Source organism: Corvus hawaiiensis, chromosome 13, assembly GCF_020740725.1.
Source record: "Corvus hawaiiensis isolate bCorHaw1 chromosome 13, bCorHaw1.pri.cur, whole genome shotgun sequence".
Lineage (NCBI taxonomy): Eukaryota > Metazoa > Chordata > Aves > Passeriformes > Corvidae > Corvus > Corvus hawaiiensis.
Window position 1 is genome coordinate 2,374,584 of NC_063225.1, and position 22,406 is coordinate 2,396,989.

Below are 22,406 nucleotides of genomic sequence, written 5' to 3' on the forward strand. Positions count from 1 at the left end.
TACTTATTGACAGGACTACTCAAGTCATGTCATTGGAAATGTTCTCACTTCCTTTCTGGAGCCACACAGTAACTTGAGAGAGGTCCACTGCTGTTTAGATTTGTGAAGGTTTCTGTACTTCTTCTGTTCTTCCTTTGCATGAAGAATGAACAGCAGCAGCACCTTCAAGGAGGAATCACGTGGACACACAGACAGATACACAGACAACCCTACTGACAACGCCTGAAGTAGAAGAATGAAGTTTATCACACTTTTAGCAAGAACACAAGGCCACAGAATAAACTAAAAAAAAAAAACTGTTTTATTGTGACATTTATGACATTGAACCCTTGTTGATATGAATGACTATGGGTACTCTTGACATGTTACAATATGTCATGGTGTAGGATGGCACTGATTGTCATCTGACTTTTGAGAATGTTTAATGGTCCCTACTGACCTCAGTGCATTTTGGCAAGTCACAGAAACTTTATCATCAGGTTTGTGTATACAGTTAACAAGTAGTTGGTCTTACAAGCACCATTACAAACCCTCACATTAAGGGTATTATTAATCTAGTTTACAAATGCTTCATTGATAAAAATAGCATGATTACAGTATACACACACTTAATTTACATGTAATGTATTATAGGCATAACTGAGATAAACTACTGAGCTAACTTTGGTTGATTGAAGTATTTAGACTGAATAATGGCAATTTTGGCTTCTAAGTTGTGTAAATATTACAGTGCATTTATAAATCTAGGTTGAAAATTTACTAGCACCAAATGGATATCATAAATGGCTGACCTAGTAAGTTGTAGTTGGAGAAGCGAAGTTTAAGAATTACAAAAATAGAGCTGTCCATCAGTTGAAAGCACATTCTTGTACCTCTGCTGAAATGATGACGTGTCTCAGCATCAGTGGCCAACTTCGAATGATAAAAGTCCCAGTTTTCAAGATTCAACATATCAAGGTAGCTCAGCTACACGTAAAAGCCTGAGAAAGTGGTAGTTTTGAGCTCATGTATTCATCCTGTACCTTGTTTATGTAATAGTATGATAGTGCTCGTTCATACAAATGTACTCATGTGAGATTGTACCTATGATATGGAGAATCTGATTGGGAGGAATATTCAGTCCTACCTATCTATCTTTGGTTTAATTATTTGGTCTTTGGTTGATGAATTAATGAAGCAATATCTGAATTTTCATTTTCAGGTTATCTCCCAGCTCACCACTGAGGTAGTCTTTGTCATGTTTCGCTTCAAGCTGGTTAAGTTCCTTCTTTTTATAGAGTGGAATACTACTGATTTGTAATGAATAATTTCCAGGCACTGGCTTCTTCTTTGTGAAATGAAGGTAACTTATCCCGTCCTTCTTATTGATTCTAAAGAAACCATCTTCATTTCCGGAGTCAATTAAATATCGGTTATGGTTTGTCAGTGTTGTGAGGGCAGGGAGCAGTTCCAGGATGCGATCTTTGTTACTGAGATCCGAGATATTGATGGAGAAGACTGCTGCTTTCTCAATATCCCAGCTGGCCAGACTGATTGGCGGCTCCAGCTCTTGCTGATCCTGCATAAGAACAAAGGATGTCAGTTGGCTTTGTCAGCGAGCGTTTCACACGTGCCTGTGTGTGTTTCTTGCCCAGCTCATTCATTACTAATTAAACGATTTTAAAGAGGAAGTTCTGTAACATCATCCGTCAAATCCACTATTATGGGCCTAGGACTCCTCAGGATCAAGTACAGAGTTTGTCACCACCCCTGTGTGGGTAAGAGGAGCTCGAGACATGTACTGGAAGTTTCTGTGCATGGGCCTTGCTGCCTGACAGATGAAGCCCCTCCATGCTGGGAGCCTGTGACCAGCCTCCTACAAAGAGAGCAAACAAGGCACACTCCACCTCTCTGCCAGGGGAGCCACAGGCTGAGAGAACAACGTGTGAAGGAGAGCAGGGTCTGTGAGGGAGCCACAGCATTTCAATGGGATTTTCTGCTTTGCAAGATTCGTTTGGTTTAAGTGCGGAGACACGGCAGCCTGCAGGTACAGCAGAGTGCTGGAAAAGCGGCCTCACTCTGCACCTCTGACTGGATGGTAACATTCCAGGCAGCAGCACATTAGCTGAAACATTTTCATCTGGAAAGCAAGCAAAGCTCTACATCACCTCTGAGACAAAAACACTACCTGACATTCAAAACCAGCTTTGGCCTACTTCAGGGTGTAGATTTTTCCTGAGATATTGTCTCTTGGCACACCTCCTTTTGAGTCCAGCTTTCACAAGACAGCCACAAACTCTCTCCCCCAGAAAGGGTCAATTACCTCTGCTTCACTTGCAGTTTCATTAGTGCTCCTGCGCTTCCTTCCTCTCTTGGGATAGCCATTGATCTTACATTCATAACAAGCTTCTGGAGAGAGGGAGTTGTCATCTACTTCTCCACTGAGTGAAAGCTCTTGTCCTTGACCTCTGCCTAGCCCCACTCCAGAAACACAGTGTCTGAGGAAGGAAGAAATTCAAAATTAACTCCAGCGAGACACAGATCTTATCAAAAGCTGAATTTGGGGGACTGAAAGTACAAATAATTAAGCAATTATGTTGCATTCATTTCCTAGGAAAATTTTCTGCTAAAGTCAACAGACAAAATTCTCACTGAATCACAATGAGGCCACTCTTATTTCAAGAATCTGCCTTCATGGGTTTTTGCCCAAGAGAGACCTGCCAACATTTAACGGTCTTAAAAACACAGGCTTAAGCTCTGAGTTGTTGTTAGCAGTTTCTGTTTTCCAGCCTGGAACACATTTAAAGAGACCAATTTTTAACAACTGCTGAAAAATCTGAAAAGTGAGGTCTTTCATAATGCATCCCAAAGCTTTTAGTCACTTACAAAATTTAAGCCATGATCTTTCTGCTTTCCATTTGGGTTGCTTGGTCCTATATGATGCCCAGCCCTAACACTCCCACTGGGGCAAGGGAAAATTGCTTTTCTTGTTAAAGCAGACATTAAAAAAATATTAATTTGAAACACAGAAGAATATGGAAGATACAAGAACATGAGAACATACAGAGTTGTTATTCCAACCAGCAGGTAAAACCACTTGTATAATATAATTTCTTTTTGCAGCTGGTAGGGGGTGTTATTATTAATGTTTTATTTGTTGTTTCTTCTTTAAGGAGACAAGTGAATCACAGCAAAGAGTGTGAGCTCCCAACTGACAAGCTCAGAGGACTTGGAAGGCTGCTGGGGTGTGCAGGAGAGGTGGAAGCAGTAGCTTGAAATAGAAGGATTGCACCTGGTAGCCCTGACCAAATTTCAGTTTCAAGCATTAAAACCCACCCTTTCCATGGTTACCTTTCCCCACCCACCCTCCCCTGCAGATCTCCAAAATCAGTAGGTGCACCCAGCTCTGGAGCGCCTTCCCAATCCTATCCCTCTTTAATTGCTGACAATCCCCCTGGTTCTGCTGCTCCACACTGCAAAGAAAGGAGTAGGCTATGACCCCTTGGTATCTGTTAGTTTAGAATGAGAATCCCTTACCCTTGTCCTATTCTGAAGTAGCCAGGTGGACATCCACAGACGTAGCCACCTTCAGTGTTTGAGCAACCGTAACTGCATGGGGCTTGTGCAGAACCGCATTCATTGATATCTTGGCAACCTCCACTAAACTGCTCATACTGAAATCCGGTAGGGCACATACATTTATAGCTTCCCAAAGTATTGTGGCAGGATGCTCCTCCACAAATGTGTGCACTGAGACATTCGTTTTCATCTGGAAAAGAAGCAGAATATACCACATTAACTTTTACCCTCAGGTACAGTCCAGCCTTCCCCTTGCACAGGTCATGAACATTAGCTGAATGTGCTGCCACTGCAGATGGACGCAGAGAGCTGGGCTTGTCCTCCCCCTTGGCTGGGGCAGTGGTCCCTGGGAGATGACTACAACCACAAAACAGCAACATTGAGGCTACTCTACAGAAGATGTTTCATACCATGTCAGCTCATGCTCTGGAGAGCAGAGAAACAGAGGAGGTAGCTTTTTTCCCCAGAAATAACTGAGAAGAATAAAACTTTGTTTTTTCCCCAGAAATAACTGAGAAGAATAAAACTTTGTGCAGCAAACAATCTGGTCAAGTAATCTCTTGTTCATAGTGCTATTCAACATTAAAGGAAAAAGAGTAAGGAATCAAGCTCTGACACCTTCTCCAGGCATTGAAAATTCCTCCCTACACAGTCACATTTAAATATTAGATATAGGTAAGGTACGGGAACAAGTAGTAAAGTAAAAATAAAAGCAGCTGTAGATACAAAAGACTGCTACCTTCTGAGCCAGTCCTTTTCCAAACTTCCCAAGGGTGGCACTGTAGGAGTCTGAGGTCAGTTCAGGTTTATTTGCTGAAAATGGCTACTATTTGAAATGAAGCTGGTCTGATTATTATTGTCTGATGTGGCAAATTGTTTCAAAAAGTTCTGAATATTATTGTTCCCCATTTTCTGTGATAAATGCCTATGTACATTGTGGGTGTGTGCACACATAAGCAACTCCATTTGGGAAGTACAGAGCAGCATCTCTGACCTCAATATCCAGGTTACAGGAGAATAAGTACTAAGTCAGAGCATTATTGTCTTTTTCCAAACAATATGGCTCTTTGTTCTTTGTTTAAAAGTAATGTTTTTGCTTCTTGCAGCCTGATTCACGATGTGGTGCACTGTGGAAGTGCCTGAGCAGGGGATGCAGTCATAGACAGCACAAGACATGGGAGGAACCAAAGCATTCTTCAGTGATTATCTAAATGTGTTGCAGCAACATAAAAAAATCCCTGAACGATTCATTAAATAAGCTAAAAAAGACACAAACTGTTTGGAGAGTTGGGATTGCCAAGGAATATGAAGGCATTGTCACGGAAAAACCTCATACATGGATTCTTCCCTGCGGTACACCCAGGAGATCCAGACAAGTATCCTAAGAATATACAGTTACAGACAGTACAACGTGAACACGTGGAGACCACAAGGTACTAAAACCTGAGGCTGAATCCTGTGTTCCCAGAGCCTGCAGGGGTTTGCCATTAACTCAGAGCGATGTTTCAGTATTTGTCACACCTCACAGCAACTATACCAACATCCTAAGTGCTTGTTTGGGCCACAGGAAGTTACTGCACCAAAAGCAGATTCACTCCACAGCAGCAAGGAAGGGGATACTAATGAGGTTAATTCCCGTATTTTGGGTTACTGTTGGAAGAAAAAAATATGAAGAAAAGAAAAAAAAAGCTTTGGGACCCTCAAGACTCTACACAAGCTGTGCTGTCAGGCCATGAGCCTTGCTCTCCTGTGCTCTGTAACACACAGCTCTGTCATGCTCAGCTTCAGCAGGAAGGAGAAATGCCATGAGGACACAGGGACCCAAACCTTCCCTGCAGCTTTGGATTTCTGCCTGGACTGCCCCATGTCCAAGAAGGTGGAAGTGCTGGCTGAGTCTTGCCCCAGCTGTGGCTCTCAGAAGAATTCTCCCTGGTGAAGTTTCTGATGGACCAGCATTTCTGGTGCCAAGGCTGAAGCCTTTCTTTCAGTGGGGCAAATACTCAGTGCTTGTGTATTTTCAAACTGGTATTCTCTGGATAAATCTAAACAGTAGTCCAGGCTCAAAAGCTGGAATACCAGTGTACACCTGATTTGGAAATACACTTAGTTAAATGCTTTCACCCAGGAAGACCTGGAAACAGGCAAGATGTTTCACAAAACTCAGTGCTGCACTTCTTCAGATTCCAGTGTCCTCCAGCAGCCAGATGTGACAGTGCTGGTTTGTTGGGGGTTTTTTAATCCTCCTGCAGATTAAATTCTAATTTAACCCTAAACTCTGCTAATTTAATTAACATTCAAAAGCCCCACATGTTTGTGTTCCCTCCTTGTTCCCTGTATGTTACAGGCACAGAGTGCTACAGCAAAGCAAATCTCACTGCAAGGACTGCATATAATGTCAAGAGGTTTGGTAAGCACAGTTAAAAGCGGAGACCTCCCTGGAGCACCACTGTGATAACAAGGCAAGGCATCTTTATGTTTTTGAAAGCAAAGAAAGCCAAACAAAAAGTTATAAAGCCCTTTGTTCTCAAAGAGGTCATCAAACATCTCTCTGGGTATCCACACAAGACTAGCTTGCATGAAGTCCATTAAATGTGATGAAAACTGCACATAACTCTCACTAGAGGAAAAATGATTCCTGTTTCTCTTGTTTGAATATGCTGCATACTACACTGCTGAAACAGAGGCTTTTCCCATGACTGCTGCACAGGCAGCCCCATCTATGGGGCTCAGAGACTTGGGATAGCAACAAAGTTTGGATAGGGAAGAAATAGGCATTTAATTCACCAGTGTATTTACTTATTAACATAAACTTATGAGCACCAGCATTTGTTAATTATAACCAGATTTGCCCTGTAAGCCCTCACTCTAAACTGCATCCCAAAGCTTCAAGGAAGCATCTTTAGACAGACAGCTGCAGGTTTGCTCAAATATGACAAATTGTTAATTCTGTACAGAGGAAGGGCTTAAACACAGCAGCCTTCCTGTAGGTGCTGTAAGAATGACAAAAGCACAGATCAAGTAGGATTTTAATGGAATTTGAAATGCTTGGGGCCAGAAGTTGAATTTTACAATTTAACAATCCGAACTTGTAGTTCTGAGAGTGCCAGGCTCAATCCACCATCCACTCTTAGACAGGACCTTTATCCAAGCACAGACCATCGCAGAGCTGAGTAAGATATCCTTTGTACAGACCACAAAATACACAAGTAACACGAGTTTCCTCAAAGTCAGTACAACCTCTAGCACCCTCAAGGAGAGCTTTGTGCTTAAACACTTCTTGAACCAGGACATGGGCTACTGGGTGCTTCATACCCACTCTGCCTTCACAGCAGAACACACTTGTAATGAAACTCTGTTGAACTTATGAAATTATAATCAGAAAAAGAAAGTACAGCAAACTGCACCACTGCCCTTCACTTCTTGCTGCTAACAAAGCTAACATGCATTTTAATGTATGAATTTACAAAAGTGACTTGCCAACACATTGGTTCCACTGGTAATGCTGGAGATATCCTTGTGGGCAGCTGCACCTGTATCCTCCAATTATATTTTGACAGCCATGCTGACACCGGTGGTTTCCATCACATTCATCAACATCTAAAAGGGTGAGACACACTCTGAGTTTTGGGAGAAGCTCAAATTATGCTGAATTTGGAAAACATGTTACAAATAATCATATATATTCATTTATCATATATATAGGTATATTTCAGGATCTTCCAAACACCTGACCACTTTGGGCCCTTCAGGTTTGGATTTGTGGCTCCACATCAAGTTACATAGGGCTGAAAACCATGGAAAGCTCACATTCAGCCACAATTTCAGTTTTTGCATTCTGCTGTGGAGCAATCAGCAGAAAGCCATTTGTATATGGGATCCCTAATGCTTTCCTAAGGGTCCCAGCTCCACAGCAGACAGACCCTTGCTTTTACCCAGGCATCCAACCCAGAAATCCCAGGATATCTCTTTCAAAACAACCCAAACTCTGTCCCAGGACAAGGCTCTGAGGACCCAGAGGAGTAAGTCTACAGCCCTTGAACTCTCTCTTTAGCAGGTCACCTTGGAAATGCAAGACTTCCTGTCCTTGATGAATCCCTCAGAAATCCCTGTAGGATTCAGAAGAAGTTCACTGAATTTACGCCACTTAAACTAAAACATTCCAGGCTACGTCTCCTCAGAAAATATCTATCCATGTCTTTAGAATCCCAAAACATACCCATTTTTCTGGCCCATGGAGAGAAACACTGCCTTGTTGCTGAATTTCTGTACTCCCCCCCACCCCCTTCAACCTACACACGCTTACTTCTGTAAGTTTTGGTGCTTACTCCATAGGTCCTTCCTTGGACAACAATATGGCTGAAAGAAGATTAAGGAAGCGAGAGAAAGCCAAGTTAAATGCACTGTGTTGTACCCACCTTCACAGCTCTGCCCAGTTTGATCAAGTGAGAAGCCACGTTGACACTCACAAACAAAACTTCCTGGAGTATTCTGGCAAATGCCCTTTGCACCACAAAGATTGATCTCAGTAGCACACTCGTTGTTGTCTGAGGGAAACCAAAGCTCAGTGTTAGCTTGTAGTTGTCATTTCAAAGCTGATCTTTTGGCCATACTAATGATGGAGAAGGTAAAGGCACATCAGCAACACAGGTGTCCCACTGCCCTCCCAGGCTCTCACTTGGCACTACAGGACAGCTCACACTGCCTTCTTTTGAATTTGGAAACACAAAAGTAACAGGAAGGGAAACACTCCTTTTCTTCACCAAGGATATGGAGTTTGATGTTTTGGTCTCCAAACACCTCCAAATTCATACCAATACCACAGGATCATCAAACTGACACAGAAATGGGCTCCAGCTTACAGAGCAGAAAGTGTGTTTTACAGGAAGCAGTTTAGCTTAACATTTCCACGTACCCAGTGGGTATGTGTTCAGAGGACAACTGCAGAAACATATATTTCACAGTTGTTGTTTCAAGAGGCCTTGACATGATCTCAATGAGCTAGAAGAAGAGAAATAGAACTATTCTTCTGCTCAATGCCTAAGAAAGGGTAAGGCAAGAATTACAAGGTGGTGTTTTTACTGGCTGGTTCTTGCAAGTGCAAAATTTAAAGACAGATTATGAAAGCAAGGGAAGGTAGGAGCGAATGGGCCTCTTTGCACCTTCTGCTCTGGTGAGATTAGGATCAGAATCTGGCCTATGTTTCCATTTGGTTTCTCAGGAAGATGATTCTACATCCTTGCTACTTTGCTTCTGGAGTAAGGGTCAATAATAAATCCCAAATCTGTGTCTCCCTTCCCACGTCACCTACCAATGCAGGCTGTATGGTGCTGAGTGAATCCAGGAGGACATTTGCAAGTGAATCCCCCAATAGTGTTGACACAAAGGAACTGGCAGTTGTGCTGCTTTGTTGCACATTCATCAAGATCTAAAAAAAAACCAAGAAAACATCTTTTACTTATGTTTGCTGGACTCAGAAAGAAGTGATTACAAATAACAGCAAGTAAAGCCTTTTGAATCTACATCTCACTTTCCATGCTGGCTTCCAGCTCCTCTCACATGAAGCCCCACCTTACCCAGCATGCTGCAAACGCAGTAGGTAAAAATTCTGTTGATGTTTGGCAATGTACTGCAAACCATGCTCGTCTCCGCATCCAATAAGATCCATTTATCATTGAATTACATGGCTTAAACCAACATGCTTACCAAAATAAGAACAATCAGATACATTCTTATTTACAGAATCTTTTAAGATCAGCTGCCATCAACCTGCAAAAATTCCTGTCGATCTGTTCATCCAAATTAACAAGGAATTAACTGAAATACCAGCTCCATTCTATGCAGGCCACTTCCACTGTCTTTAGTGGAAATACTCATATGAATCAAGGAGACAGATTTGTATCATTTACATGTCCTTGTATTAATTTTTTGCCTGTGGAACACAGAGTTTCCACAGTATATTCTTTTCTTGATTTTTACCTTTGCAGCTTCTCCCATCTTCTTGCAGGATGTATCCTTTTGGACATGAACACTGGTAGCTCCCCTCAGTGTTTTTGCAGATGAAATTGCAAGGTTTTGGAGACTCATTACATTCATTCAGATCTACAAGAAACAAAAACAGATACCTCAGTGCTGGTAATCAGGATTTGTGATAATGTTTTACAAAATGTTCAGGATAGATCAGAAGAAAATCCAAATCCCCAAAGCATTAACAAGTGACATTTTATTTCCTCATTTTTCAAAATCTTTCTATTTCCTTCTTCAAGTCCTCTCTTAGTAATAAACTTTATACACAAACACCATAATGAAAAACCTACCAACACAAAGAGTGCCAGTGATATCTGTAGTGTAGCCCAGATTGCAAAGACAGCGGTAAGTTCCCCTCTCGTTGATGCACTCCCCGTTGCGGCAGACGTCGTGAATAACCTTGCACTCATCAATATCTGCAATTAAATGAGGGTTAGTTCTCAATGGAACAAAACTGATTTTGTACAGCTTCGAGAGATTCTTGTGACCTGACACAGAAAAACCCACACCATACATAAAATAGTTACATAAAATAGTGAAATATTGCACAGATTTAAGGAGTACTATTAAGTGGAAAAATACGGAATGGAGCATTAATCTAACTTTCTTATGCAATGAACAAGCTCTAAGTGGAAGGGAACAACTGGAGCTGATCATGTATCAGTGTCCACAAATCAAACACCACTTTGCCTTCACATTCACAAATAGCTCTTAATGTGTCCCTGCAACACACTCAAATGTAAGAGTGCAAATTCCCATTTGAGTGCATGTCAGTCAAACAGGACATAAAGCAAGTATCTGCCAAGATGGGATGGATGCCTCATCATCCAGGGCCTTTGGCTATGCACCCTCCTCCCAAAGGACTATATTCAGTCAACATGAAAAATCTCAGAAAATTTCACCTGAGATCTAAAACATTTAGGACCTTACAGTGTTCAAATATGCAAAAACAGAGTTTATAATTTATCACTTAATTTGGCATTGTCTAAGAGAGCATTTAAGGACAAGTACCTGCTCCACTGGATGTGTATCCTCGGCCATGAGGGCAAAGTTTCTTGAAGGCCACGGTGCCTGGGAAGGGACAGACCTCGCAGTTCTGCCCCCAGCCTCGGCCACCGTCACAGCAGCATTCAGACTTGGTGACAGCGTTCCTGTTGCTCGATCCGATTTGGCACATACTTTGTAAGACTTCGGTGAAGCAGTAGCCCTCCCTGTTGTCTGAAAGACAAATGGTGCATCACAGAGAATCCTAATGGTGACCTCCAGAGGGTCATGAGATACTGGGAATTTAGTCAGGAATAGAACAGAAAGGGCATACTTCACCCTGAGACCGTGGAACTGAGAGTGAAAGACTACCAGCAGTAAGAACGAGAGAATGACATCTAAGGGAAACAAAGACAAGAAATTTAGCAAAAGGTGGAAGACAAGAAGTTACAATATGCTTATAAAATATATATTTCTGTTTGAACCTAGAGAAAAAGGACTGGCTGAAAATCAGGACCAAAGAAATGTCAAAGCGGTTCCTGGCTGAGTGAAACCATGGAACGGTCAGCTTTTGTAGCAAGTCACCCCAGCTGGACTGACCGAAGCAGGGATACGGTGAGCATGGCAAGAAAGAACTTGCAAGAGGACACCTACATACAAAGGCCCCTTCTCAAAGGCATGTAAATTCAAGAGAGTGTTTTCTCACCATACATTTCTAAGTTTAATTCCAACCCTCAGTGCTGCTATGCAAGTGACAGCTCATTCAGGTGTGAACTGGGACTTACCAAGGCACTCGTCCTGGGTGTCACTGACGGTGAATCCCTCGTTGCACTCACACCTGTAGCTCCCCACTGTGTTCACACAACGGCCGTTCTCGCAGAGCCCAGGTTTGGTCTGACATTCATTCTCATCTGCGTTTTTGAAATTTTATGACAAAAATCAAGTCCAAGTAGGACTAATGCAGGTAAGAGCACCTGGTATGGAATTCTTATGCTGTGCATTCTGCCTGGTTAGATTGAAATTTTTTTTCTTCTTCTTTTATTTTAAAGGTTCTTTTACTCAATTTTCAGAGGAAAGATGGCCATCTAGCTCACAACTGTTATATATATTATAACTGAAGTACATTCCTCACTGGTTTTCAAAATTTTTCATAGTTACAGCTGCACTTCTGAATGCCATCCAAGGTTTAAAAAAAATTCAGACCTACTCTCATTCATGCTAACAGACATAAACAAGCCTACAGCAATTGACCCAAATCCTCACCTTCCCTCAGAGCATTCAGCAGCAGCAGTACAAACTGATTGTAAAGACTCCCACACCCAGCTTTTCTACTTACTGCCCACAGGTGTGTACACCTGAACAGCAAAACCAAGTGTGTGCAGACCCATTACCCAGGCAGTTGCGAAATTCTTCCCTTGAGTTTCTTAACACTTTGTTAAATCCAAAATTTTTAGCTCTGCTGAGGAACTGTGTATTTCAAGAGCTTCAACACTTCAGTGTCACTTACCTATACAGCCTTCCCCATCTGGTCTGCGCTGATAACCAGGCCCACAGATACACATATAGGTGCCAATTAGATTTTTGCATTCCATCTGTTTTGAGTCACAGTCGTGAATTCCTTCTTCACACTCATTCTGATCTAAAACACAAGGTTTAGACTTGATTATATAGAGAGATGATCCTGGAAATTCACAGTAGTAAATTCTGACTTTGGAATCTCAATCGTAATCAAACCCTACACTTATATTTATTGTTCTAAACCAGCTATAAAATATACTAGCCTTGAGCAAATGGATTTCTCCCAAATGCCCATTTTTAGGGCAAGACAAAACCACATCATCTGATATGACCTCATTTTAGGCAGATGTATAAATTTACTGGCAGGACAGGCCTAGTACAATCAAGTGCATAATGCGAACCAAAGAATTTCATCCCAAATTCCTTCTGACTCAGTTACTTCCTGGGATTAAAACTCTGGCCCAATAGTGCAGTGAGTCAGAGCCCTGCCCCTGCAGGAACTGAAATCATTATCTCATAACAGTGAGAGTCTGGTAGGAGCTTTACCTCTGCACATTCTCCGGTCCTCCCGCAGAACGTACCCCCCGGGGCACTTGCACTCGTAGGATCCAAATGTGTTCACACAGCGGAAAGCGCAGAGCAGGGGGTTCTGAATGCACTCATTGACATCTGCATTTGGAGTGACAAAGACCATGGGGGAAGGGAAACACTTGTGTAAAACTCAGCAGACAAGAGCATAGGTTTTAGGTACAGGCAGTACCACAGATCCCAGTTTACTGAGGACTAGATTTTAATAGCTGGGGACCCTTGGTTCTATGCTTCATGGATTTCTGTAGAGAAGCAGGCAACAGACACGCCAGGATGTTTGCCCAGCTCCCTGAAGTTTCAATAAGTTCAACAGCAAGCAGCCAATGGAAATAATTTCCAGATCCATGCTGCCAAAATACTTGCTCAGTTAAAACTGTACCTTTTCCACATCTAGGTTCTGGTTTTTTGGTTGGTTATTTAAATTCTATGTGCACTAATTCAGCTTCTTCATAAACTGAATTCCACAAAACAATATCCATACTAGAAGCATTATTTTGAAGTGCATTTACATACGTCTGGACTACTTGAGTAATCACTGCTATATAGTGATGTTTATGCACTCTGCTAACTCCTCCTCTGCAATTTGAGCTTTCACCCAAATTCCACAGGGAAGTGAATGAAGCTCTAACTGTATATAAAACTAATGCAATCTGATGCAAAAACAGAAGCATTCTTTTGTATGGGCTTGCAAAGAAACAGATTGTGGCAGATAATTTAAGAACAGCTGTGTCAAGTCAGAGGACAGTGTCAGAATGTCCTAGGACATTCTCCTCTCTCTGGTTGTAACAGGAGGAGATGAATATTAAAAACCTCATACCATGTATGCAGAGAAATTTCCCCTGATACAGCCTCTCAGCTTAAGGACTCCCACAGCCAAAAGCCACAACCAAACTATCAAGCTTATTTTCCACTGATGGATTCCCACACAAATTTGTATAATCTCTTTCTGGGTCAACTTATACTTGTGGCCTCACTAATACTCTGCAGCAAAGGGTTCCACAACTTAAATAAGTACCATGCATATAAGAATGTTTGCTTTGGTTTGTCTAACATGTTCCCTCTATTTTTGGTACCTTTACCACTTGTGGCTTTATAAAATCATATGTCTCTTCAACCACATCTTCCACACTGAAAAATTCTAATTTATTTTCTGAGTGTCCCATCTATACCTCTGATCTTCCTTACTTCTCTTTGTGTATTTTCAAATTTTAATTTTTGAAACGAGACACCAAAGCATGAAAAATATTCAACTTAGGGGTACCAAGGTAATTGTTGAGTACTGTATTTGTATTTTCTGGTCTGTTCCCTGTTTTTTCCCTAACTCACTCTAACAGTCCATTTCCTATTTTCATCATCCACAGTGAGTTTCTTCACTCAAGGACGTAGGCAAAAACTACACACAGTAAGCAGCACTTTTGGGAACTGTTCTGGACAGACTGCACCCCAACATGCTCCTCTCTGGGCAGTCCCTTAAGTAGACACCACCTGAAAGCCTGTCCACCCCAGCTCCAGTCAGCAAAACACACTGCAGTTCAAGGTGGATACAGGAAGGAGGAGCCCATTTTCCTGTTTCAGATAAAGAGGTATTGTTCCAAGTGTCCATATCTTATTTTTAAAGCTGCTTTACTCCCCTCAACTGTTTTCAAAATCAGAAAACACAACTACAACAACAGTCCTTAACACATGGGAGTCCCACCTTCACAGGTCATCATTGGCCCAGGCTCAAATCCTTCTACACAGGTGCATTCGAAGCCTCCTATCACATTCCTGCAAGTTCCATTTCCACATGGGTTTCCAACAGCACATTCATCAGTATCTGCAAGTAGTTAGACCAAGGCAGGAATACATGGTTATACTCAACCAAAACTATATAAAATCTACGCTGTTGATGTGCAACCAGAAAAACAGAAAATGCAAGAACTCACTAAGTACTGAATTAGAACCACAGACTTCTAGGATAATTTGGGATTCCTAGAGGTTATCTGGGTCAAACATTCAGCCAGAGCAGGATCAGCTTGGAGCAGATTGCTCAGACCCTGCCCTCCAGCAGGCATGGAGACTCCATGACGTTACAATAAAACAACCCCACTGCTCCTTAATGCCATACCTAGCAACTCAGGAAAATCTTGACAATGGCAGCTGGAACAGCCGTACTTACCCACACATTCTGCTCCTTGTAGGATGTAACCATATGGACATTCACAGCGGAAAGACCCATCTGTGTTGATACACTGCCCAAATTTACAGTTATCAGGATCAAGGCACTCATCCACATCTTAACCAGAAATACAAACAACACAGTAAGTGCAACTGGCTTCATGTGCTTTTAGACTTCTCTCAAAGAACAAGTGTTCTGGCAAGAAACATTCCTGAGATCACAAAAAGTACTAATACTTAAATTCTGACACACTAGGATTAGGGCACAGAATTTGTTTTGCAGGCCAGCTTTCAGAATGCAGAAAAGAAACTGATTCTAAATGTCAGATATAAACCTCTCTGACTGGGGCTACAGGGAGAGCAGCAGATATGAAAAGCAGTAGTCATCCAGTGCTCCTTAAATGCAAACTTTTGCCAATAAGGCTGAAGTGCTGTTTGTCTTGGGAGAGAACAGAATGTACTGAAGGGATCTGGGAAACTGTGGTTTGCACTTCTGGAGGATTAAAACCATTTACTGTAAACAGGCTACACATATTGTAGAAGAAAAGACAAGTATGCTACGTGACATTAGATCCAGTCTCTAGAGCCTACATAAGTTTCCTAGCTCTAAAAGAAGTTTAATTTCTGATATTTGAGATATTCAAGCTTGAATTTGAAATCAGTATGAAAAATTGGGGAAAGAAAAAGGTATAGAAGTTTCCACAATTCATGTGGAAATAGTTGCAGAGGTGTTATTCTCAGTTGAAAGGGAGAATGGCTTATGGGTGGAAAAGGGACACTGATGCAAAAATGGCACAGTGCAGTTCAGGCACTTACCCAGTCTTGCGTCACCAGGTCCAACAAGGATGCCAATTCCAAATGGACAAATCTGTCTGAATGCCTCTGTAAAAAACACATAAAAATCAAACCATATGTTAAATTCTATCTTGGCAATCAGAATTCCTCACAAGCTACACATAACCACTGCTACCAGTTCATCCTCCTCATGTTCAGGTCCAAAAAAAAAGCATGCACATGTATAGACTTATAATTTTATATTCATGCAAAATCTGCATGTTTGCTTTACATTTCATCCAATCTCCTCCAGGCATATATGTAAGATCCTGTGAACAATTAGCAGTATTTAACTTCCTTAAGAAACAAACTAATGCAGCATTTCTGCTTTAGAAGTATCAATAGTAGTGGCTGCGTTTTTTCTGTTGTAAAAGAAAAATTTCCTACATTTGCTGAAGAAGGCATGATTTAATCCAGACTTGGCTATCTTAAAGCTACTTCTTCTTTAGAAGATGAGAAGAAGGGCCTTGATATCCTTTGAGAGAGTTTGGACTGTGAAAAATGCATGTGCTGACACTTCAAGGAAATGCTGCAACATATGCTGTGCTTTTCAACTGACTTCGGTTCACATGGTCCACATCAGCAGAATGAAACACGCACAGGCAATAGGCCTAGGAGGAATATTGCAACTGGTACTTCTAATTCTTTTCTGACCTCGCCTTTTGTGAGGATTTTCTGCAAAACATCTAGATGACTAATGAGTGAAATGAACTGCAATCATGTATTGCTGAAACCAGTAATGCTGTTAACCGCATTTGTCAGCATGAATTAAAGTCCGTTCAGCCAACTGCCCCACGATGCTACAGAGGCCTGTTGAGTTGCTTGATGTCGACTGACTCAGTCTTAAAAAGGATACTAACAAAGGAAAGTGTTTCTTTAGCAACAGTCCAGGGAGGCTTTCCTTCAAGGCCTGCATTTTGTTATTCCCTGCTATTTCTGCAAGTCATTCGCATTGATAAGATTGAAAACTTACATTTTCTTAGTATCAATATTCAGGTGCAGATCTAGTTTAACTGTTTGGGGTTTTATTTCAATTAGATTTCATGTTTATGGCACCTCTTCCTATACCTATTTACAATTAGAAGAATTCCATTTGTGTCTTGCAGGACTTGCCACTCAGAGCCTATCAAGGACCTACTTGCTGCTCTCTGTACACTGTCTGTATGTGATACCTCCACAGCAAGAGATACCCAGCCCGTAAACACTGTAACAAATCTATAAGCAAAAAAGGAATATATTTGATATCTGACTATCCAAGGGACATGGTTTTGAGACTGCAATGGCCTCTACTTTACACAGACCAATGACAATTACTAGGGTTAAACACCTTTAGAAAATTATTTTTCAGAATTCCTTCTAATAAGAATCTCCAATCTCCTTTCAGTTCAGAGAGGCAGTATGGTAAGCTAGTCAATAACCCACCATCTGCTTCTTCTGGGCAGAGCTCACAGGGATCTCCCCATCCCTGCCCCTTTAAGGCACAGCAACACTCTTGTTTGGAGTGGTTTCGGGACTTCGGCACAGAACATTTTCCATCTTCAAACTTGGTAAAGCAGTAGCTCACTCTCAGGTCTGCATAGGGAAAAAAACTTGTTACGAGCAGTTAGGGTCACTTTGGCACAATTTTCACACAGAGGTGTCAACTGCATAATTACACGATACCCCCCACCAAAACACCCAACTTCCATCTAGCTCTGTTAATAGGAACCATCGTTGTCTCTGACTGTGGAAGATTTGAGTAAGGAGGGAAGCTCTGTACCTCAGTAAAGAAAAGCTATGGGATAGTTTCCTACTTCAGTCATGAAAAAGCAAGGGTTTTTCTCTTTGGTCCAGCAGAAATCGAAGAGCTGTACTGTCCTCTTATCCTCATTCCTCTTTGAAAAAACTGAATGTTGCCTCATGAATTTATATTCTATTACTAGTAAGAATCACTCAAGTCAAGAGATTTTCATCAGCTTGCAATGACAATATTATGTAGTGCTAAAATGAGAGGCAATTTTCAACAGCCCTTTCCTTCCTCATTCTTCCAGAGGTACACACAAACAAAGCAAACTCTCCCTGTGGCACTACATTTCATTTCCTGAAGCTGGGTAACCAGGATGCTGGACAGAGCTGAGATCACAGACCACAGGCATCCAGCAGGCTGGGAGCTGACAGCTCTCTGTGCTGGCAGGGGGACAGCAGCAGGGCAGTTATGGAAGCAGCTGCTCATCCAGTTTGCCAGCTGCAGCATCAATGCTGGGCAATGTCCAGATTTTAACAAAGTCCTAGGTAACGGGAAGTTTTAAACAAAACTTTGTTTGGCCTGAGATACTTGAAAAAAGAACAGTCCTCTTTAAGGCATGGAGAGAAGCCCTTTTTGAAATTCATACACAAGTGTGCATTTTCCTCTGACATTGTGTGGAACAGTGGCCTGTGTTTAAAAAGCAGAAGATTAGGCTGCATTCTTTTTCATTATTTTTTTCTTGGTGGGTTTTTGTGATTTTTCTTCTTCTTACCTGAAGAAAAGAACACCCTGAGATTGAAGAAACTTCATTTATACAAGCTACATAAACACAGCTAAAACATGCTTTCTTGATATTGAGTGAAGTAACTGTGCCAAACTGCATGGTGGTTTGGAGATTTGGATTAATGTTTACTGCAGGTTGGATTCATTTTTACCAAAACCACAATTTCATTTAGCCTACTGTGAAGTGAAGAACTTGCTATGGTGTCAACAAGCTTCACTGTTCTATGCCAAGCAAAACTGTAGAGGTCCTTATAAAGATCTTACTCATCAGTGGTTCCCACTGTGCACAGTGTATAGGACATTTAATGCTGTATCTATTTAATCACTTCCAAAGCCTTTAAAGTAACTCACTCCCTAATTTGTTGTGCTTGTTCATTATACACAAAATAAACTAACCTGTGGCTTTTTATTACTAGATGTTCAGCTTTTAGCATCTGATCTGTGTGTTAGTGCCCATGTCTCAGCTCTGAACTGTGTATGCAGTAATCTGGAAGCCAAAAGACACTTCAGACTTCCCTAAGCAGATGGGTGCTATTTGTCCTCACAACACTGCTTGCAAATTTTTGCCAACAATCTTTTTTTCCACCCACACGTTTGCAGAGAGGATCAGCACATAACAAGTGTTATGGTGAGTATTGTAAGTGCTAAGGACAGCCTTAAAACTGGAAATGCTGCCTTTAGTCTCCTGCCCATGTTCGTGCTCCATCTCTATGTCATGTTGCTGTCTACAAAGAGTCCAGGTAGCCCCAATATTTCTTCCAGGGGGGCAAGAAAGGATTTCAGGACAACATAATTTCTTTGTGTAACCTGTGCATTTAACATTATCTTCGCCCCTTTTATTGCAATGTTCTGTTTAATGACAAACAGATGTTAGGGCAAGACAGAACCTGGCCCCAGCTACAGAATTATCATGTTTTCCCTATGAAAAACACTGTTTGAGTCCAGAGTCTTCTTGCTGTATTAGAAACAGCTCGCTACTAAGACTTTTATGAAACAGCAAACAAATTTTGAAATGCCAGAAAATAGGAATGAACTTACCTTGGCATCGCCTTCCTGTGGAAGACAATACAAAGCCTTCTGGACACAGACACTTGAAACTGCCTGGAGTGTTGCTGCATGTCCCCAGGGCACAAATTTCTGGCTGTTCCACACACTCATCAATGTCTGTAAGAAAAGTCATTAAAGAGATGAGAAATAATAATGTTTACACTGGCAGCTATACTACATAAAGTGCAATTTTACATCATCACTGCTATCTATCATATTTGACAAACAAAAAAGCCCAACAAAGAAAACCAGAAGGAGGAAGCAGTAATCCAAGTGCAAAATCCAGAGTTAGTTTTCAAATCCTCAGGCAGTGGGCAAACTTCACCAATGTACCATCAGGGAAATAGCCTGGGATTATATTTTTCTAGGGTTCAGAGCAAGTAGTTCTGGTTCAAACAAATGTTGGTGAGACCTTTTCTAGGAAGTGAGAGACTTACTAGTGGCTACAGTTCAGAACTGTAGGCTGCCACAAAAGACTAAACATTTCTCACATTTCAATGCAAGGGAAATAGGTAACAATTGTGAGCAGCTAAGAAAGAGACAGAGAAGGATTGTTCTGTACATACCTTCACATTTGTCATTCTGCAGGATGTATCCAGGAGGACAGATGCATCTGAACGAGCCATCCAAGTTCTGACATGTGCCTGGTGAGCATTTTCCAGGCTCCAGTGCACACTCATTGATATCTAGAAGAAAAGAAAGACAATTTATTTGAGGTAATTGCTGTTATCTCAATAAACCTCTGACTGAGGCTGCTTTAATTTTGATTCCATCAAACGGAAGGTGGAACCTCTCATGAGCAGGAGAGGAGTCATCTTCCTGTCCTCTTGTCATTGTTTTCTTCTGCTAGGTACGATGATGGCAGTGTGACAGTTCTCTGAGCCTACTGCTTCACTAAGCATATCTGCTCAAGGTTTGCTGCACTTTTTTTCAACCCTAGAAGAAAGCACTCACCAACACAAGTCCTTCCATCCAGAGCCACCTCATAGCCATCATTGCAGAGACACTGGAAGGACCCGATGGTGTTCACACACTGACCATTTCTGCAGAGCATTCCATTTCCACTTGCACACTCGTCCACGTCTAAGAAAAACAACATTGAAAGATGTCAGAAACATCAGCAACAATGGAAACTGGGTAGGTGAGTTTTCTGCTTCCACCATATCAACAAAGTAACTGATAACACAATCCCATTTCAAAAGTGAGGGGAAATGACTATGTTATACAATTGTCAGAGCAGGAGTAAAACCCAAATGTTCCTGTATCTTGTGCCAACATTCAAGTGGCTCTAGGAAAGTGAGCAGTGCGTAATCAAAGAGACTGAAGAAACAGGGTTTTGTCTTTAATCACACAGATCATGCAAAAGAGAAGATGGTAGTTATGGTACTTTTATTAGAAGTAGCAAGTCTCAGGAACACGTGCCTGCTCTCAGCACCCCTCACCTATGCAGTCGTTGTTGTGCGAGAGGATGAAGCCCAGGTTGCAGCGGCAGTTGAAGGAGCCAATGGTGTTCCTGCAGGTTCCGTTGCCACAGGCGTCTCTCTCACACTCATTAATATCTACAGAGGAACAGAGGAGAAATAATCCACTGCCAACAGACAGAATAGAAGGCAAAAAGATTGTCCTATCTCCCAAAAAGAAAATTTTACGTAGGTTTACACACTTGATATTAACATCTACAAAAATAATCAAGCGTCCAACAATCATTTGCTTTACTGTGGCTCCTGTATCAGCCTTCCCAAAGTAAGTCTAAGCTATCGTTAATTGGAAGCATTCTGAAATCTCAATTTGTTCATACAACACACAGCTGACAGCTGTGAATGGGTTAAATACAAAATTCCCTTGTTAATGAAGATGACTGTTTCTGAAAAAGGTGCTTTTCTGGCAAGAAATCTACCCTTCATTCCCTCTATTACCAAGTAGGCCGTATACAACTGCTGCATTGCAATAGTAATCTACTAAATTCCTTGCCTAAAGGAATAAATGCAACAAGATGCTCCAGAAAATTCTAAGAAGAATGAAATAATTTTCTCAAAAATGAAAGCATTAGCAGTTCATTAGACAGGCTATGTAATTTTAAAGGTTCACTCTGATGAGATGGTTTTCATTCAGTATCAGCTTTTTATCATCTCTAATGGCCAGTTTTGCACCTTTGGTGGTAAATGGCTCACAATGTCAGTTATTGTAATGCAACTCCTTATTACAGAGAGGACAGACTTAGTAACTACCTTACTGGAAGCCTAAGTTCAGGTTAATTTGATATACTTGCCTATACACATTGTCCTGTCATCGTTGGTTTTGAATCCGTTGTGACAAATGCAGTAGAAACTTCCAACAGTGTCGATACACTGCCCATGGCTGCAGATATTGGGAATTTCTTGACATTCATTCCGATCTGAAAGCAAAGAGGTGCAGTGAAAGTTAATGCTTCTAAACTACAAGGCTGGAAAGATGCATTAGCAGCAACCAAGACAGTACCCAGTGCATGGCAGGACTTAAAATAGTATTTTTAATTTATTAATGACAAAAACATTACCAAGTAAATCCCAGAAAAGGAGCTTAGTTGCATGTAAATGACCTCTTCCAGTATGAATGGACCTGAACAAAATTTAGCATAAAAATGATATTTAGCCAATCACAATTCTTGCTGGAGGGAAATCATATCACCATGGCTTTGAAAAGCAGAATTAATGGCACGAGATTGGAAAGGGTCTGAGTCTGAGGGCTCTATATTGACTGCAAGAGGTATGAAAAAGGCACATGAATTACAGTTTGCATTCTTCTCATGAAAGCACCTACTTGCATTTAATCACATTTGATTGTAGCACAAATTGTATGATCAACTCATGGAGAGAGATGGGGGGGATGAACACCACACTTTTCTCACCAGGAGATAAAAGGCACTGTGGATTTATCAACTCATCATGCAGAGATAAAACAGGTACACATACATGTGTTGCAGCATCCATGAAATGTGGTGATTCTATAAACTGGACAGAGCTCAAACAGCAAGAAGGGTAACTGCTATATGGAGTCAGGAATATTTTGTATAATTCTGCACAGAAGGGGGCAAGCTCTCCTGCCAGCATGTGATTGCTGCCTTACAATAGCAGGGCATCTCTTACACTTGTTCAACAGGCAACTGCTTCCTGCTACTCTTGTTACAAATGCTTTCAAGCAGAACCCA

At 41.4% G+C, this 22,406-nt stretch overlaps 1 protein-coding gene and 1 long non-coding RNA gene across 4 annotated transcripts in view; one reads left to right on the forward strand and one right to left on the reverse strand.

The window, feature by feature from the left end:
• Positions 1–278: 278 nt before the first annotated feature.
• Positions 279–22,406, reverse strand: part of FBN1 (fibrillin 1) — a 145,147-nt gene continuing 123,019 nt past the window's right edge. For 2 of the 3 annotated variants that reach the window (XM_048317491.1, XM_048317490.1), the window contains 21 exons: positions 21,489–21,614; positions 20,662–20,778; positions 20,174–20,302; positions 19,786–19,905; positions 19,211–19,336; positions 17,086–17,235; positions 15,646–15,711; positions 14,831–14,947; positions 14,369–14,488; positions 12,631–12,753; positions 12,074–12,205; positions 11,352–11,477; positions 10,594–10,800; positions 9,873–9,998; positions 9,535–9,657; positions 8,867–8,983; positions 7,974–8,102; positions 7,036–7,155; positions 3,517–3,748; positions 2,303–2,477; positions 279–1,558 (listed from right to left, as the gene is read on the reverse strand). In XM_048317491.1, the coding sequence (XP_048173448.1) occupies positions 1,169–1,558; positions 2,303–2,477; positions 3,517–3,748; positions 7,036–7,155; positions 7,974–8,102; positions 8,867–8,983; positions 9,535–9,657; positions 9,873–9,998; positions 10,594–10,800; positions 11,352–11,477; positions 12,074–12,205; positions 12,631–12,753; positions 14,369–14,488; positions 14,831–14,947; positions 15,646–15,711; positions 17,086–17,235; positions 19,211–19,336; positions 19,786–19,905; positions 20,174–20,302; positions 20,662–20,778; positions 21,489–21,614 (3,071 nt within the window). In that variant the 3' untranslated portion in view covers positions 279–1,168. Of the gene's footprint in view, positions 1,559–2,302; positions 2,478–3,516; positions 3,749–7,035; positions 7,156–7,973; positions 8,103–8,866; positions 8,984–9,534; positions 9,658–9,872; positions 9,999–10,593; positions 10,801–10,905; positions 10,965–11,351; positions 11,478–12,073; positions 12,206–12,630; positions 12,754–14,368; positions 14,489–14,830; positions 14,948–15,645; positions 15,712–17,085; positions 17,236–19,210; positions 19,337–19,785; positions 19,906–20,173; positions 20,303–20,661; positions 20,779–21,488; positions 21,615–22,406 lie in introns of those variants that run through there. The other variant, XM_048317492.1, reaches the window with a different exon arrangement.
• On the forward strand, positions 2,472–7,060 carry LOC125332534. The gene is made up of 3 exons (XR_007206545.1): positions 2,472–3,274; positions 3,792–4,008; positions 4,665–7,060. It is a non-coding gene; the product is annotated as an uncharacterized LOC125332534 (long non-coding RNA).